Source organism: Apodemus sylvaticus, chromosome 5, assembly GCF_947179515.1.
Source record: "Apodemus sylvaticus chromosome 5, mApoSyl1.1, whole genome shotgun sequence".
NCBI lineage: Eukaryota > Metazoa > Chordata > Mammalia > Rodentia > Muridae > Apodemus > Apodemus sylvaticus.
Window position 1 is genome coordinate 115325048 of NC_067476.1, and position 19001 is coordinate 115344048.

The window sequence follows — 19001 nt, forward strand, 5'->3', positions numbered from 1 at the left end:
AACTATTTAGCTACCTATTGAGAATATCCCTTAAAATGGAATCAGTGACAATTAATGACCAACAATTCATCAAGAAAAAAAAAATTCCAAGCCAGGAATGGTTGTACACATCTGTAATCTCAACATTTAGAAGATATGACCAGAGGGCTGCAGCAAGGTCCAGGCTAGCCTCGACTATGTAAGGAGGCAGCCTGGACAACAACAACAAAACCCACCACCACCACCACCACGACAAAACCACAGGAAACCTGGTCATGGTAGCACATGGCTGTAGTCCCACTATTTGGGAGGCAGAGGATGCTCCTGGTGAGTTCCGGGCCAGCCAGAGCAACCCATCAAGAAGCAATTTCAAACCAACAGGAGGTTGGCAAGAGGGATCCATGACTAAGGAACTGGCTGCCCCTCCAGACCCAGGTTCAATGCCCATCACCCACAGGCTGACTAACAGCCATCTGAAACTCCAGTTCCAGTGCCACCTTCTGGCCTCGGAGGGCTCCAGGCATGAATGCAGTGTGGTATACATACCTGCAGGCACTCAGAGGGTGCTCCTCCACACAGGCTAGAACAGAAAGATGTGCTTGGGCAGGCAGGGAGGTGGCGCCTAGGGTTCTTCAGATGAGAAATGGGTTTTTACCCAGTTGTAGACCCAGCTTCCTGGAGATCCAAAATGCCATGGCTTGGTACACAGCTCCTGTAACAGCCAGCACTGGGAGCCTTGCATGTCCCCAGGGAGGCCTGTCTGTGGCCTCAGTTCTTGTCAGTCCCCCTTCCTAAGAAGTGGCTTGTCTTCAGACAGGTAGGAGGCAGACCCAGGTCTACCGACCACTGTCACCCCCACGCCCACCGCCAGCCCTTCTGCATTGCCAGGCCCTGGGCAGCCAGTTCTGCTGTGCCGTGTCAGCTCCCCACGAGGCCGGAGCCTCAGCCAGACCTCTAGAGCAACGGTTCTCAGCCTTCCTAACACCTCGACCCTTTGACACAGTTCATGCTGTGGCGATCCCCAACCATAAAATTATTTTTGTTGCTACTTCATAACTGTCATTTTGATACTATTATGAATCATAATGCCAATATCTGATATGAAGGATATCTGTGAAAGGGCGTTTCCCTCACAACCACCAAAGGGGTTGCAACTCACAGGTTGAGCACCATTGCTCTAGAAGCAATGCCCTCTCCCAGCCCCCACCCTGCAGTCACCTCCCTTCTTACCCCACCCTCCTCAGGCCTGGGAGCTGCTTTCCACGCTACAGAGAAAGGAGATGAGTCACGAGCCTACACTGAGGCAGCAAGGAGAACCGAGACTGCAGCCCTCCCTCCCTCTCGTCCTGTCCTTCCCGAGCCTGCCCTCGCTGAGCATCCCTTCCTTTACTTGTTCTTGCTAGGAAGGTCACAAGCCTGAAACCTCTAAACAGGGTCAAGAGGCACAGTGTTATGCTCCCTGCGGCGGTCACAGCAGCCCACGGACCTGCGGTGTTCACAAGACACTTTTCTTCCACTTGTCGGTGAGCAAATGCTAGTGGTCTAGACAAGTGTCCGGTGAGGAGCAGGCACGTGGCACCGAGGAGGGTGGCTTTCGGGAGGGAGCGTAGTTCTTGTTTGGTTTTCTCCAGTCCTGCTGATGGATGCAGGGTCCCGCACTTTCCGGGCAAACGCTCCCCCCAAGCCCTGTTTCCCTTTCACATGCCTCGCCCTCCCCGAGAAAACAGAGAACAGAAGAGTGGAATTGTTTCCTAACATGGAAATGAATTTGTTCATGTTGTTTGTTTTGGGTTTTGGGGGGAGGGGCCCGCAGAGACTCTCCATGTAGATCAGGCTGCGCTGGAGTACGCTGTGTAGACCAGGCTGGCCTTGAATTCCCAGAGATCCACCTGCCTCTGCCTCCACAGTGCTGGAATTAAACGGTTTGTGCCAGCGCACCCAGTCCACCTTACTCGTGTGCTAAAGGTAGTTCTGAACACCGGTTCTTCATTACAGTTTTGGGCACAGCATATCGAAACCAACTTGTCATGTTCCATTCTGCAACACAGCGGGGACTGCAGATAACATATTTACAATAGGCTTTTCAAAACTATTCAAAGGTGTATAGAACTGATTGCGGTCGTTTTGCACCACCATTACCTTCCCTCATCACCCCCCTTCTCCCAGAAGAACTGAAACGCGGACCCTGCATCCATCAGCAGTACTTGTTCTTATTTCCAACAAGCCCCTCCCCCCATCTGTGACCCACTGAGTTCAATTCTGGTTTCTTGCATGAGCGTGGGTGGGGAATTATTTACTGGAGCAGAGATGACTTATCAGCGGCTGCAGCACAGGCGAAGGCGCACCACTCCCCTGCAACCATTTCTCCTAACAACTCCTTAGGAGCGGGCGGTGCCTCGTGAGTGCCTCTCTCTTCCGGGATGAAATGTTGATGAGTCCCATCTTGGACAAATAACAGCTTCGGTGATTTCACAGGAGTGTGCGTCTTGTCCGGGAGGCGACATTTTGCAGCAGCATCCTCCCCATCCTCCAGCTCTGATGTCATTTCCACCTTCCCTTCACGGTGTCCCCTTGAGCCTTGGAGGCCGGTGATGTGGATGCCCCCATTTAGGCCACAGCACACAGCTCACTCCTCAGTGTTATCAGGTGTTTCCGGGCTCTTGGCCTCGTACCCAAAGAACTGCAAGCCCGCAGGTCAGCACGGAAGACTTGGAGCAGTAATCAGGAAGATACAGAAAAGTCCCCCTGGCAAGTTCGACAGCGCCCGCGGGGTGAGTGGGGACACTCAAGGGCCACAGTTGCTGTTTGGAGTTGCTTTTATGGGGTTCAAAGTTACGGCAGTTCTCTAATTTGATTGTACGTCTCTTACTATGATGCACCTGATGTTAATCATATGCACACACAATTATGTCTAGGCCTAAGATGGTAAATAGGAGCTTCTTCCCCAGATCTTAAGGTTTCCAGAAGATACAGTTTTGCCTCATGGCTCATATATCTAAAACTAGTTCTGACCAGATCGCCCTTTCTGTTCTTCCCATGCGTTGGGAATCTACTTGAAACTATGGATCTGATGGTTACCAGCGGTGGGGAGACGCGCACCACTGTTCAAAGATGAGCCTGTGCTGGGAGGAGGCCAAGGGATTCCTAGGGGAACCAGATGCACTGTCTGAAGAGGAGTGTGAGCACACTAGTTTATTTTCTGTTGCCGTTGGAAACACTGAAACCAAAAGCAACTTGAACAAAAAAGGGGCGAGGGTACTTTGTCTAACTGCGCCCAGGTTCATCACGGAGGGAAGTCAGGACAGGAGCTGCAGGAAGAAGCTGTGGAGGAGTGCGGCTTATAGGCTTATAGGCTGCTCCCAATTGATCGATCGATTGATCGATCGATCGTACTCAGTGTTCCACTGCTGTGGAGAGACACCACATTTTACTCTTATAAAAAGAAAGCATTTCATGGGTGCTGGCTTACAGTTTCGCAGGTTTAGTCCATAATCATTACGACGGAGCAGAGCGGTACACAGGCAGCCGTGGGCCCGGAGAAGCAGCTGAGAGCTTTACAGCGGATCTCCAGACGTCCAGAAGAGACAGTGGAGCCACTGGGCCTGGCTACCCGGCCCCTCCCCCTCCCCCTTCTTCTCCCCTCCTCCTCGCTTCCCCCTTCTCTCTCCCCCTCCCCACGATGTACTTCCTCCAACAAGGCCATGCCCCCTTGCCCTTCTCAAGTATTACTACTCCCTGATGACTAAGTTATTCTAATATATGAGCCTTAATGGGAACCATTTTTATTCAAACCAACACTACCTCCATAACTTTCTCACCTCTCTTATACAAGCCAGGACCACATTCCTAAGTAATGGAAGCAGCCTACACATCCATCAACAGATGAGTGAAAAATCAAATTATCGTACATTTACACAATCAACTGTTATTCCACTACGAAAAACAATGAAATTGAGAAAATTGCAGGAGCCAGGGCCTGGTGGCACACACCTTTGATCCCAGCGCTTAGAGGACAGAGGCAGGCAGATCTCTGTGAGTTTGAGACCAGCCTGATCTGTGGAAGAAATCCTAGGACAGCCAGGGCTACACAGAGAGCCTTGTCTCAAAAAGGGGGAGGGGGGGATGTAGTAAGCCACCTTTTGTTCATCTCCATTACAAGATGGCGCTGGCCGGATGCAGCTCTCTGGTGGTAAATTACTTTAGTACATGCTCAGTGAGCTGTATTTGTTATCATACCTGCTAATGAAGAATTCACTTAGTTCACCAATTAGGAAGCGGTGCACTATCTATTCTACTGCCTGAAGATTCCAGAAGAGGGCACCGGATCCTGCTGAGCTGCACCACCATAACAAGGTTTTCCAGTTCACAGTCTTGGGGTTCATAATGTGATCAAATATCGGGCAACACCTACCAGGCTTGTGGGCAGCACCTTCTGGTAGCAGCCTGGGTAGAAAGGGCGTGGCAGGAGGAGAGCCATCTTGTCCTTTGCTTACTCTGTCCTTTCTCTCTCTGCAGAGCTGAGAGGCCTATTGTGTCCTTCACTGATAGCAGGGCCTGCCTGCCTGCCTGCCTCCATCCCCCTCTCCCTCCCTCCTCCCCTCCCTCCCTCCTCCCCTCCCTTCCTCCTACCCCTTCCTCTGTCCCTCTTACTTTTCTCTCTCTTCCCTTCTTACATCCAACCTCAGTTTTCCCTCTCTCCTCTCTTCACAGCCCACCTCCCCTCTCTCCCAGATTCACTCCTCCCTTCAGGAAACAAATTCCCTTCAGAAAAAGGCAGGCCTCCCAGGAATATCAAGCAAATGTGACCTTGTGGATTAACTACAGAGAGACATGAGAGGCAGCTGTTGTGGGAGACTCCCAGCCTAAAAGGACCAAGAACCAGCATCCCTAGTGTGATATAACAGCTGCTATTTTAAAGCTGACATTTCTTTTTTCTTTCCTTTTAGACAGGGTCTATTATGTTGCTCTACCTGTCCTGGAACACCATATACAGACCAGGCTGGCCCGGAAGTACCAGAGATCCTCCTGCCTCTGCTTCCTGTGTGCTGGGATCAAAAGTGTGAGCCTCCACCATACCATACCCAGCTTTAATAAATTCATTCTCTCTCTCTCTCTCTCTCTCTCTCTCTCTCTCTCTCTCTATATATATATATATATATATATATATATATATGTATGTATTTCTCATTTCTCATCCCATTAATTTTATTCTTCTAGAGAACCCTGAGTAATACAGCTAAATAGATTGAACAGCTTTAAAAATATTTCTTAGCCATTTGTCTTTCTTCTGAGAATGCTTTGTTCAAATTCCATAGCACATTTTTAATTAGCCATTTTTTCTTGATGTTTAATTTTTGAGTTCTTTGTATATTCTCAATCGTAACTGCATGTCAGATGTCTAGATGGAAGAGATTGTTCTCTCATTCTGAAGACTGCTTTTTCACTCAACTTTCCTTGGCTGTACAGAAGCTTCTGAGTCTCCTGAGGTCCATCTGCCATGCCTGTGTGATCAGGGCCCTCACTATTCAGGAAATCCTTGCCCAACGTTTAAGGGTCATAGAGGGGAAAAAAGGGGGTGTGTTGGTGAGTTTTCTATCGCTGTGATAAAACACTATAACCAATAGCAACTTGGGAAGGAAAGGGCCTGTTTGGCTTGTGTCTCCTGGGTCAAAGTCCTTTGAGGGAAGTATTATGGAATTCAGGATCCCTGAGAAAAGACCATAAATTCAATCCAATTATAAGATTTATTGGTTATCTCCGAGCAGGTCAAGCAACCTCTGAGCTAAATTTAAGATTATGGCGAAGGAGGGGTTTGGGAAGGTACTTTTGTTTTTGTTTTTGTTTTTTGGATTTGTTTTTTTTTTTTTTTCTTTTTTCGAGACAGGGTTTCTCTGTATAGCCCTGGCAGTCCTGGAACTCACTCTGTAGACCAGACTGGCCTCAAACTCAGAAATCCGCCAGCCTCTGCCTCCCAAAGTGCTGGGATTACAGGCGTCCGCCACCACCGTCCAGCGGGAAAGGGACATTTAAAAGGGAAAACCACACGATGACCTTCAAGATCTATGCCAGCAAGTAAAAACTGCTCTTTTCTGCCAAGATAAGTAAGGCAACTCGAAACAATCTTTGGGTATCTTTATACTCAAGTTACAGAAGCAAAGTTGAAAAAAAAAATTAGTCATATCATAACAAGTAGAGAGCGACAGCTGTCCATTTTTGGGCGGGGGTCACTGAGTTAGGTTTACTGGGAACTTATCTTCCAGGGACTAGAGTAAGAGACAAATGACTGGTGGGTACCACGATGATACCTAGCATAAAATGGGGCTTCTTTAGCATAGTTGAAGCCCAGGCAGGAACTCGGCGGAGGCGGCGGCAGGCGCTGAAGCAGAAGCCACAGAGGAATGCTGCACGCTGGCTTGCTCTCCCAGGCTTTCTCACACTTATCCCACCTGCTCAGGGGCAGCTGGGCCCTCCCATAGCAATAATCCAGAAAATGTTCTAAAGACTTTGCCTACAGGCAATCTGGTGAAGGAATCTTCTCAACCCAGGTCCTCTATCCAAGATACCTTTAGCAGTGTCAAGTCCACAAAACTCCAACCAGGACAAGGGGTCAGAAAGATTGAAGCCAGAGGTAGTGTGGTAGGTGACTAGAGAAACAGTATTTTCCAGGCACCACAGGGCACTTGCACAGATGAATTCACAGGACTTTGACAGCATGCACAAGACACATGCAAGATCAAGCCAGCCCAAATACCAGCATAGACCGGGTGAGGATCCCGGAGCCCCGTCCTAGCTGAGCAGCTATTGGCGGTGAATGGTTTTTAGAACAGAGAATCCATTTTCTTCAAGAGTCTGACCCCTGAGAGGCTGCCCTCTCAGTGGTTTTTTTTTATTATTATTATTTTAAAAGACATATAGGGCTGGAGACATGGCTTAGCTAGCCTTTGAGAATAGTTTCCGTTCCTTTAGAGGATCTAGGCTCAGTTCCCAGTATCTGCAGGGTGGTTCACAACTGTCTGGAACTCTGGTTTCAGGGGATTTAACACCACCTGGCTTCTGTCAGTACCAGGCACGAACATAGTATACATACATACATGTAGGCAAGACAGTCATACATGCAAAATTATAATAAGTAAATAAGTGAGATCACTCAAAATTGAGAGGGGATATTAGTGAAGGGGTGAGAAGGGATATGAGGTAGATTTAATCAAAATGCTTTATATGCATATATGAAAATCTCAATAAAAAATTTAATTATCTATTTAAATTAATAAATGCTTATTGGGACCGGTGAGATCAACCTGCAGTTAAAGACACTGCCGTTCTTGCAGAAAACCCAAGTTCAGTTCCCAGCACTGACACAGTGACTCACAACCACTCATAACTCTTGTTCCAGACCTAGGCATGTGCTTGTTCTGCATGCAAAAATGCAGGTCAAACATTCATAAAGCAAATCAACCTAAAACAATTTAAAAAATATATTAATACTGAGTATAAAAATTCTTACCATGAGAATAAAATACAAAGCCTTGAAAATGAAAAGCTACACCCAGATTATGTGTCAACATTTTACAGGCTTGTATTTTCATTCACAGATGTGTTTAAAGGCCTCCGAACAGCTTAGCCTGATACTCGAAGGAAGTGGTACGTTAGAAGAAAGCGAGAAATCTCACAGGATGTGGGGATGAAAGTAGGGTTAATATTTTATAAAACATATAAGGGTTTATATAATAAGCATATCACCTGCATGTAATAAACAGCAATAAGGAAACTGGAAGACAACATTGAACAGATCACCCCGAATGCAGTGCTGTGCACTCCTCACTGATTTCAACATGTCCTGACCTCACGTGGCCAGGGCCTTTACCAGATTTAAGCAGGGGAGGGGTAGGCTCGAGATAGGGAGAAAAGCAGAGGGACGCGTGTGTGAGACTAAGGCTAACTGAAAAGACTTACTTTGTGAGCTAAAACACAACAAAACAACCCCGGTGTGGTGATGGCTCCTAGCACTCAGGAGACAGAGACGGGTGGATCTCTGAGTTTGAGACCAGCCTGTTCTACAGAAGGCTACACAGAGAAACCGTGCCTCAAAAAACAAAAACAAAAACCAACCAAGCAACCAAATAAAAGTGAACCCTTGTACCGTGGTAACCTGTGTGGGTGAACTCCCAGAAGCCATAGGCTGGAGAACTGCAGGACTATATCAGGGGTGGGTTATCCTCCCCAAGTGCTGGGGTTAAACCTGGCCCTGTAATATATCCTTTTTTGAAAACCCTAAGTCAGTTTCAGCTCTAAGTGTGGATAACAGATCTGAGTGAGACTTACAGATCAATGGCATGGCTTTAGTGTGTAGGCTGCATACATTCAACTATAGTTAATGTCACAACACAAATGCAAATTAAAATGAAGGTGAAAAATGACTATTTTCCAAACCTTCAAATGCTCATCAAATAAATTCAATACCTCTTATTGAGGGCTGGTTCTCCTACAAAAGGAGAAAAAAAAATTGAGGGTTTTTTTCTTTTTTAAATGTTGGCAGCCATCTATTGGTCAGTGAGCATCAAAGTTATATCTCTACTGATAATCAGAACAAAACTCCAGGCTGCCTGTGACTGCAGTAGCTAATAAAATATACAGGACAGTTCTTAAAACTGGAAGGAAAACCCCACTTTAGTTATGACCAGTCACTTAGAAAATCCCTGAGACTAAATAAGACCCTCCTTCCTTCCCATTCACATGTCAAATTTGGACTATTTTGACTAAATGAATTCACAAGACTATTAGCATTATGATCAATAAACAGTTGGTGCGCAATATTTGCTTAAAAGTCCGTTTAAGAGCCAGCAAGATGACTTGGAGGGGCACCTGTCACCCTGATGGCCCGAGTTTAGTCCATGGAACCCCCATGAGCACCGTGGCATGTAAACCACACCCAAATGCACCCCCGCACCCAAGCACTAAGTAAAATGTAATAAAATTTTAGAGAATGGTTTGAGCACTGTGAAGAGAGGCCAGACAAGGGCGGGGAGGAGCAACCTGCCCTGCCACCTGAGGCCATGGTGAAGTCCTGGTTTATTCTGTTGCTGAGGGGCATGGCTAGGACCTTGACCATGCAGCAGTAGGGGTCTGTGTCGAAATCTGTAGCCTATATAAACACCAAAGGCCATGCAGACATCCCTGCTACCTGGGAGCATGGTAATGTCTAAGGGCCACACAGAGCTGGCCCCACCCCTCACCAGCTGCAGTGTTTGGGAGTGGGCCCAGCACCTCACTTAGGCAGCACAGTAGTGCTGGTCCTGGTGGTGGTAAGCTGGCCCTTAAGGTATGAAAATGTAAGAGCTGGCTCTGCCCCCTTGCCAGCTGCAGCACTGGGTGAGGTAACTGCGGCAGTGCTGGAGAGCTTGGCCTGGTGGTGTGGGTGCAGAACTGGCGGGCGGAGCAACTCAGTTCCCACCCAGGCCCAGAGCTGGCCCACCCAACATCTACCGCATCTGAGCTGTTGGAGCACACAGAGGGGGGTTCTGTAGATCCAAAGTGGCAGGATCTCCATGGCACAAGCCAACAGGACATCTGAGAGGAGTCCCGCTGAGGACCCAGGATTGATAGTGAAGCAGAAGCCAGAGGCCTCCAACCAGACCAATGATTTCTTGCTGTGAGCATTTGCAAATAAAGATGTATGGACAAAAGGATGTACTATGCGACACACTGCAGCTTCCACAAGACTTTATTTGGGGGAATGTTGAAAGGGTGGAAGGCAGATGAAGTCGGGGCATAAGTGGGGTACATAATATAAAATTCACAAAGAAAAAAACCTAGTTTATAAAAAAAAGTCTTTAGAGTAGCTGTTAAGATCTAGTAATGAATTTTTAAGTGCATAAATGTAAAAGCAACACATTTTACTGGAAACATTTTGAATAAAATTGTAGCTGACTCTACTTTTAAAGCAGGGTTATCCCCAGTAACCCTGTTTGTGATATAGCAAATCAACACAGTATTTCAAATACTGATTGAACTCATATGCATAAAGGAGAAATTTGACTGAAGGGAGAGATTTGACTGGAAACAGGCAGCTAATCACATGGACTCAGCAAGAAAAAAAGCCATGGCTGGTGTAGGGGTTCGAAGCGGGCTTGCAGATGAAGGGAAACCTATCTGAGGCACCATTAAGTGTGAGGTGCCCTTCTCACAGCTAAGCAGAGCCAGGATGGGCTGGGGATACAGATCTGGAACTCTGGGAGAGTCTGGGCTGCAGGGATAGCTTGAAACCATGGATGGGATGCTACTGGGCTTTTGCTAAGCATTCTCACTTTCTGCAATTAGCTCCTGTCTCATCCACTTTCCATCTGATAAAACAGGTAGAGGATGCTTACTTAAATCTCATAAAATACTGTATAGAGTAACCCAGACACTTTCTATTCCTAAATGATTATTACTTCAGTAGTTCTTGTTGGCAGCTGGGGTTGAAAATGGGCCTTACTGCTTAGTCCTAGTTGGCTGAGAACTGTGTGAACAAGGGTGGCCTTGAACTCAAAATTCCCCTGGCCTAACTCCTCAGTGCTGAGATTAAAGGCATTTGCCACTACTTTAAACAACTAAAAACTCCTATAGATGTTTTGCATCTCATGCAATTTGTAGTCATAATGGGCAGAAGATGCCAGATCCCCCTTCAACTGTAGTTACTAGAGGTTGTGAGCCACCGTGTAGGTGTCTGAAATTGAACCTGGGTCCTTTGGAAGAGTGTTGTTACCAATGGACCATTTCTTCATCCTTCCTCTCTGCTTTGAAATCAGTACTAGGATTCTTTCATTTTCTTCCTTCAAGACAGCTCTCACCCCACCCCCACCCAAAATGAGACAAACAGCACAACAGAAACATGGCTACTTTGACCTGAGTTTAAACAGGTTGTGATTCAAACTGTCATAACTCGTTGGCTGTTGCTCCATTAGGGGCTTGAGAAGTCATAACCATTTCAATTTGTATCCCAGGATGGCCTAAAACTTGCTATCACAAGTTAACCTTAAGCTCTTGGGATTACAGGATGCATATACACCATGACATGCAGTACTGGGATTGAATCCAGTGTTGGGAACCAGAGAGCTTGGCTCAACGCCCCCAGCTGAGCTGTTTGCACAGGTTCCTTGAGAGCAAAACATCCGTGTCTTAGCTTGATTCCTGCCTTCCTGCCCGGTGTGGTACGGACTTCCCAGGTGCCTGACCTATGACTATAATTGTTTTTTCCTATTCCCTTCCCTGGCCTCTAGTATATATATATTGCTGGTCTCTCAGTAAAGCTTTGGCATTCTCCTTGCAGAATGACCCATGTCTGTGTTTTTTGTTAATCCCCCAGGCCTATGCCCGATACTCGGTACTGTGGCAGCGCGGGCACTGTCATCAGAGCTTCATGCTCTGGGAATTCATGCCCCAGCATAGTCTTAATCATATGCTCTCTTACAACTTAAATATCCTAAATCTACTTCTCAATCTCTAGATGCCAAGTGAGGTTGAAAGAATCCCTGAGCATGAATGAGAATGGTACTATACTTCTGATATAAATACCTTACTTTCAACCTGAAAATCACAAGATTGAGAATGAAATTGTTATCTCAATGAAGGGTACTCTTTCATCAACCCAGTGTAACGAAACCCATTACATTGCAGATGGCAAATGCAGTAACAGCTACAGAGACAAGGGCAGAAGAGGAAATAAATGACCATTCATCGTGCCCTGCACCACACCCAAGTCCAATAAGCTCTATGCCCACAGACAGGTCAGAACAACCTCAACACCACCATCATGAGGGAGCTGTGCGCCTCGCCTCCATACTCAGCAGTGCTAATGTAGGGAGCAAATACCAGAGAATCATAGAACTTTCCAGAAAGTGTAAAATAATTTAACATAACTTCTACATGTAAAAACTGACATCAATAAGCTATCCCAGTGGTCAAAATGTAAGCCACTTCAAAACGTGCTTAATACATGTCCTTTACTGTGGAAATAAAGATAAAGTAGGTAAGATGAAGCCAACTGTGTCTCTGGAATGTCCCAAGACTCCGTAAGATCACTGGCATATGCTTTGTAGGGAGCAGTAAAATATGGGCCCCTCCCTTTCAAAAGTGTTGGCAGTGGATACAGTTGGATGGCCAGAGTGTGGGCAACTGATGAGGAAAGGTCCCAAGCAAGGGACTCGGGCACAGATGGAGTGGTGCAGAGGTGGTCATAGCAGAAAGGCGATAGCTAGTGATAAGGGTTAGCTCAGTCTAATCAACCAGTAACAGACAAGTCAGTGGCCAGGCTCTATGGTACATCAGCCTAGCTCTTCCCAGCAAACTAAACTGTGTGGAAACCACTCCCTCCCACCTGCTGTGTTAGCTCTCTGCTGCACCCTTCTGCTTCTCCTCTGTCCTGTACCCAATCATGGAGCTAGGAGGGAGAATGCATGGGAGAGGCCTAAGGGAGTGCACCACAAGGTACATTTTCTGAAGGGACCTGATTATATGAAAATGTTAAAGATTCATCCGACGTGGGAAAGGCTATAGAAATATCCTAGTAGAAGACCATTTTCTAAACTATGTGCCACTAAACATCGTGTTACAAATACAATACCATGATTTTCAGACCCCATCTCCCCACAGTGAAAAGCTGACCCAAACCCATGCTGTTGCACTGTTAAGAACAAATGAGGAAGCCAAGGGTGGTGGCACATGACTTTAATACCACTTAGGAGGCAGAGTCAGATGCATCTGACAGTTCAAAGCCAGCGGGCTTACACAGTGAGTTCCAGGACAGCCAAGGCTACACAGGTTGTCTCCAAAAATGGAAGGAAGGAAGGAAGGAAGGAAGGAAGGAAGGAAGGAAGGAAGGAAGGAAGGAAGGAAGGAAGGAAGGAAGGAAGGAAGGAAGGAAGGAAGGAAGGAAGGAAGGAAGGAAGGGAGGGAAGGAAGGAAAGAAAGGAAAAGAAAAGAAAATAAAGGAAAAGAAAAGAAACGAAAAGAAAAGAAAGGAAAATAAAAGAAAGGAAAAGAAAAGAAAAGAAAAGAAAAGAAAAAAGGTACAACTGGTCATTTCAAGTTTTATGCTTTTAGTTTCTGTCAAAATATGTCAACACATGAACAAACTGCCTCAGCAGGAACTCTAAAAAAGTGCAGTGAGCCAGCCCATACAAGCAGAATAAAATTTCTATTTGTCACACAGAATACCATTATAAAACCATTCTACAAAATACCTTCTTGAAATTTCATTTTAAGATGAGGAAAAAAATAAATCTGTCATTTTATTTAACATTCATTCTGAAGTTACAGTTTTATCAATACAATCTGCTTCTAATAAAATCTTAGTATAATCCTAAAAGCATGCATTTATATACAGTAAGATCTACATTCCTAAATAAATTACATACATGATATATATTAAACAATAAAGAATACCAATTTGAGAATTCAGGACATTTATTTTTCTGCATGGGAATTTAACCACTGTGTAACACAGCAATTATGTTTACTAGGTAGCGAGACACTAATAAGCATACTCAAGTGTCTAAAACAGACTTTGTTTTTTAAGCGACAAAATATTTTATGTCCTTAACATCTCACTCACCTAGCACCAGATGCAAGGACTTAACAGTAAACATGTACAATCTCATGCTTAAAACCTAAAGCATGCATTGAGTCAAATTTATACATTCTGATCTACACTACTCTATATGCAATATATACTTCTTACAAATACTTTATACATTAAGTTACCCTGCAGCGTCCTGGAACTTTAACATCTTTGAACGGTTTATGAGACAAGTTTGAGGTTCATCTGCAGGCTGGTTTGGGTCAGATGGGACATGGCAGCAATCTGAGGCTTATACTAAAGGAAAATGGTACATGTTCCTATCAACCATGTAAAGATACCTATGTACATGGATGACACAGACATGTGCAGCTGGAGCCACCAGTGCAAATGCATGCATTGAGGTACTTAGTTTTTCCATGGTCAGGTATAATTTATGCATTTTTCTCAAGCACTGAAGATTTAAGACTTAATCAAATGAAAAGCCTGAACTTTAAATGAGATATTTATATAGTTAATTTCCAAGTATTATGCTTTCAATGAAGATTCACCATTATAGGCTTAGATCTCATTAAAATGTTTAACAGTATATTTTCTCATTGTACAGAGACTGATTGGTAATTATACATGGACAAGTGATAAATAGCATACTTGATATTCTTGCGGGAACTGTAATGAAATAGTAAAATACTTCATTATTGCTTCATTGGATGAGAAACCTAAGAGGCAGCAGCGCTCAGTGGTGAAAACTGAACATCAGAGCAGCGGTGTGCCTCCAAACGTCCTCTGTGCACTACCAACTAAGTGTTCTCCACACTATCAATGCCGTTGGCATCCACGTGGATTTCAGGCTCCACGCAGTACGGAGAATCAGGCTCCACGCAGAAGGGAGAAGGGATGAAGTGGCTAACAGTGGGACACAGACAGTTCTTAAGCTCCGGCAATTCTCGCTTCAGGCGCTCCAATTGCTCCACTTGGAATATATTTGGCTGTTCAGGCATCCAGTCGTATATCCTATGGTGAAACAGACAAACAAAAAATATAGTGAAAAATTAATTTTAAAAATACCTGGAGTATCTTTATTATAGATATTTTATTCTGCTTTAAAATAATGATAAAGGTTAAAGCATTAGTTGAATTCTAATTTTTCAAATAATTCAGAATAGAACTGTCTTTTTGAAACCCTGGTTATAAAGCAATTCCTTGAAAATGGAATTTGTAGTTCTCTAGTGATTCTTGAAGTATGCACCCTCTAGGTCAATTAACTGGTGGTGCCTTATTTTTCAGGAGGAAAACCTCCTGAGAGGTGGAACTTGTCCCCAGTGACTTAAGTCACAAATGAGGCCAGAAAGAGCCTCTGAGTGTGAGGCATGCTTCATATGCTGCCCTGTGAAAGCCAAGCAATGACATGGGGCCATGGGAGAACTTATGATGTCACAGAAAGGAGACAGTCTTAGAATACATTCTGCTCTATCAAATATATGTGCACAGTAACACAAAGAATTTCTATTAAAGAACTGCAGGGCCCATGGGCTACCTCTGAATATAGTACTTGTGCACATGAAGGAGAGGTGTGGTCCCCAGCACTGCAAACATCCATCCACCCAACACCCACCCACCAACCCAACCAAGTCAAAAGAATGAAAAACAGCATCTAACTTACATCTCATGGACATTAATAGGAATTTTGAAGGTACAAGAGTATGCCAAATACCAGACAGGGCAGTGACACTGAGGAAGCTGGGGGAAGGAAAGGCTGCAGTATTTTCTATCTTTCATTTCAGTGAAAACTGGTCAAATCAAAAGAACAGGTCAAACAGCTTTTTAAAGCAGCACAAGTTCCCCTTGATGTGGAAATTAAGGGGGATTTTTAAAAAAGCGATAGGACAGTCTTTGGGCAGCAGTTGGGTTATTTTGTTTGCTGGACAGAGGTGGCCTTCCCTGATACTGGCTTTTGAGGTAAAAAAGGATGTCTCTGAGAATGGGTGAGGTCCAGGTAAGGGTTTGGTTATTTTATAAGAGCACAATGCTACTACCAGAAACAAAAGAACGCGGAAACTAAACAAACACAGAGCACACCTTCCAGCTGCAGTTCCCTTCTCAGTTGAGCACCCACACTGGCAGACAGTCAAGGTCTGCCCAGGTATCACGCAGACATTCATTCTCTTAGGAGAAATCTAATCAGCCAAGATGTGAAGCCCTAAACATAGCCTCAGAGGTCTGAGCAGAGGGCCACCAAGACCACCCTATAACAAAGCCCTCCTATTCCTCTAGGGCTTCTAATATGCTTCTTAAATTTCAACAAAGAAAACTTTATTGAGGGAAGAAGGGGAGAGTGAGCAAGCGGCAGCTACCATTAAGTTTAAAAAACAACTAGACTTGGGAGAAATAATACATTCATCAAATGAGAATAGGATACTACACATTCCCTAATAGCACTAAAATCAGCAACAAAACAAAAATCCTTAGCAATTAAAAACACAATAGCATATGTGGAAGATTCAATATAAAAAGGTTTCAGAGAATGAAAATAGAAAAACAGAAAGGATTACAAATGTGATCCAAAAGTTGTATGATACAGGACTTATATATATATATTATATTTTATATTTATATACATATTAGAAACAATACATGAATCTCAGAAATGCTTTGCAACATTCCCCATCTTTTATCCAGTACCAGGGCTAAGCCCAAGGCACTGTGCACACACCACCACTGAGCAACATTCCCATCCCAAAGTTCTGTATCTCTTCACCCCCCCAAATAGGGTCTCATGCCCGGCCTCCTGTTCGAGCACTAACAGACTACAGCCATGCACCATCACACCAAGTTATGCTGTGTTAAAACAAATTCTAGGTTTTGTACATGCTAGGCAATACTGTACCAACTATGCTAAATCTCAGCCCAGTCTTTAATGACATGTACCAACAGGATAGTAGTGGCTGCCAAGTGCTCAGAAAGGGGTACAACTGACTTATTAGGTGCATCTCTGATTCCAGAGCATTGGTAACAAAGATTCTCCCGAGTTTCACAGGGGAAACAAATACTACAAGAAACAAAAACCACCGTGACTTCACAGATCTCAATGATAACAATGGTGAATCGTGGTTAGAAATCCCTCATAGGAAACTACTTCTGAAAGAGAACCCGAGCCTTAACCTTAGATCCTATCTTCACCGAGTCCTGGGATTATAGCTATGGGCCACCATATCCTTTAAACATGGTGCTGGGGATGTGGCCAGCCCCTTGTGTATGCTAAGTAGACACTGGAGCAACTCATCTAAAGTCCCCCATGAAGTATGCATTTTTAACTACTCTCTACAAAATGGTTAAAGCAGATTGTACATATAGCCCCTACTTGTGGTTTAAAGCTGCTTCCCCTTATTTTCTAACATTTCATTGGGAGTGGTTAATTTAGGATGGTCTTTATAGTTTTGACAAATTTCCATCTGGCTTTGGCATGGCAGACAGCAAAGTCTATTTTAGCCAAGCAGACCTGGAACTCCTCTTGATTTTGTGCAAGCACTGAGATTATAGGCATGCCCTTCAGAGAGCAGCTCAACTCCTGCTAGGGGGACAGAAACAGACAGGTGACAGAACTTGAGTGGCATTGGGAATGGCCCAAGTTTAGTCCCAAGCATCACCACCAACTCCAAAAAAGAGTAGGAGAAGGGGGAAAAGGACAGACACTTGCAGTGAGGGTAAAGGCAAGTGACTTTCAGAAGCTACAAAACATACTTCTATCACTGTTCTCTCATAAATGCCCAAAAGTCTCCAAATTACTCAAAACTTTTTAAATTTGTGTATTTAGGAACATATTGGTAAACACAACATAAAAACAAAAAAAAGCACAAGTCAGGAACTTGGCCAGAGACAATTAAAGGAATAAAAAAACTAGCTTTTATTGTAAGCCTTAGATAATTATTACAGTTTTTATGTTATATACACATATTTCACACCAATATTACCTCCCTTGTCTCTTGGAGGCTAAGTATAGCCCATGCCAATTTGGTACTCCAGATGCTCCTCCTGTCCTACCTTGATTCATGCTAGGCCCATGCCTGAAATGTTAGTCCCACCAAAACAAATCTGACCATCTCAAACTTCCACCTCTGTATTTTCTCTTCAAAGAAGCTGAGTCAGGAAGACTCTTGTCTCAAGACTTATAACACCAGCCTACTATTACACATCAACATCCAGCAAGCCCGAAAGCCCTTAAGAGGAAGATCTGTTTAAACTTGTATTCCTTAGCAGAGTCATCCATGGAATTACCCTTACACCATCCTATTCTTGTCCATATTCTTGTCATTTCTTCTTTTGCACTCATGGATACACATAAAAATTCCTAGCATTAAATGAATTTTATCAAACTGTTAAAAATATAAAATATAAAAATTAAGTTTTTATTTTGTTAGTTGGAAGCACCCATTTTTTAAAGACTGGCTAGTCACTCTGTTTTAGATTACTCTTGATTTAAAAGGCAGGCAGATAGGTAAGTAAGACAGCCTGCCAGTACGGCATGGCAGTCAAGTCAACTGTGATGACTTTGGGAAGCTGAGACAGCAAGACTGTAGGACTAAGTCTGCCTGAATAAAACCTTCCCTATCTTCAAAATCAAATAAGTGAACAAACTAGACCAGTTTAGACAAAATAGTGGGAGTAATATCTTTATTAAAGAACGATATAACTTAGTAGGACAAAGAGTAGTATGAATTAAATCCAAGGATAGTATATTTCTTAAAGCAGGTCTGGTCAAAACTTTGTGCTTCCTCCATCAAGTCAATGTTTTTTACAACTTAAAATGTCTTTATACTAAAGCAATATTCTAAGTATTAGCAGCTAATAAACATTTTACATAACAATTCCTAGGAAGCTGTTTTTTTTTAAATCAAGTTAACAAGCATTTGATCTCAGTCTGTATCTTACTGTCCTAGCCTCTGAAGATAGAAACAAACAGCCTCTGCATGCATTAGAGGTAGTTCAAAGAGGCCAGGAAGGAAAAGACACAAGGCATAATGTCACATACATGTGTGTTTGTCAATGATAAATGATCTGGAGAGAAGTTAAGAAGCCCCTGTGAACAAAAGCTACTATTTAAAATAGTGTAGTCCTTGTGCAAGTAACACTTCAGTGTACAAGAGTTATTCTCTGAAGCAAAAAGAAATAGCCCATCGAGGGATGTTGTGAGAGGAAAGATCCCAGAGGTTAAAGAACACTGCTATGGAAGACTTCAAGGATTTAGCCTGAGAAGGCAGAATATGCAGAGAGAAATGAAAAGAGACATAAAAGCTTTAGAAAGTCAGGGTAACGCCCTAAGTTGGATACATACAGCATTGGTATTGTGTAGATATAAAAAGCCACAAATTCAATGAGATCACTGTAGTGGCTTGAGTGAGAAAGTATGGTCCCCAGTGGGTGGAATATTTGGGAAGGATTCGAGGTATGTATGACCTTGTTATGTCAC

At 44.0% G+C, this 19001-nt stretch overlaps 1 protein-coding gene and 1 long non-coding RNA gene across 4 annotated transcripts in view; one reads left to right on the plus strand and one right to left on the minus strand.

Moving 5' to 3' along the window:
* Positions 1-1243: 1243 nt before the first annotated feature.
* LOC127685956 (uncharacterized) lies at positions 1244-5102 on the plus strand. The gene is made up of 3 exons (XR_007977957.1): positions 1244-1502; positions 2362-2750; positions 4926-5102. It is a non-coding gene; the product is annotated as an uncharacterized LOC127685956 (long non-coding RNA).
* A 7567-nt stretch (positions 5103-12669) lies between these two features.
* The window catches only part of Gpcpd1 (glycerophosphocholine phosphodiesterase 1), a 48303-nt gene continuing 41971 nt past the window's right edge, over positions 12670-19001 (minus strand). For all 3 annotated transcript variants that reach the window (XM_052183700.1, XM_052183701.1, XM_052183702.1), the window contains one exon: positions 12670-14548. In XM_052183700.1, coding sequence (XP_052039660.1) covers positions 14335-14548 — 214 coding nt within the window. In that variant the 3' untranslated portion in view covers positions 12670-14334. The remainder of the gene's footprint in view (positions 14549-19001) is intronic.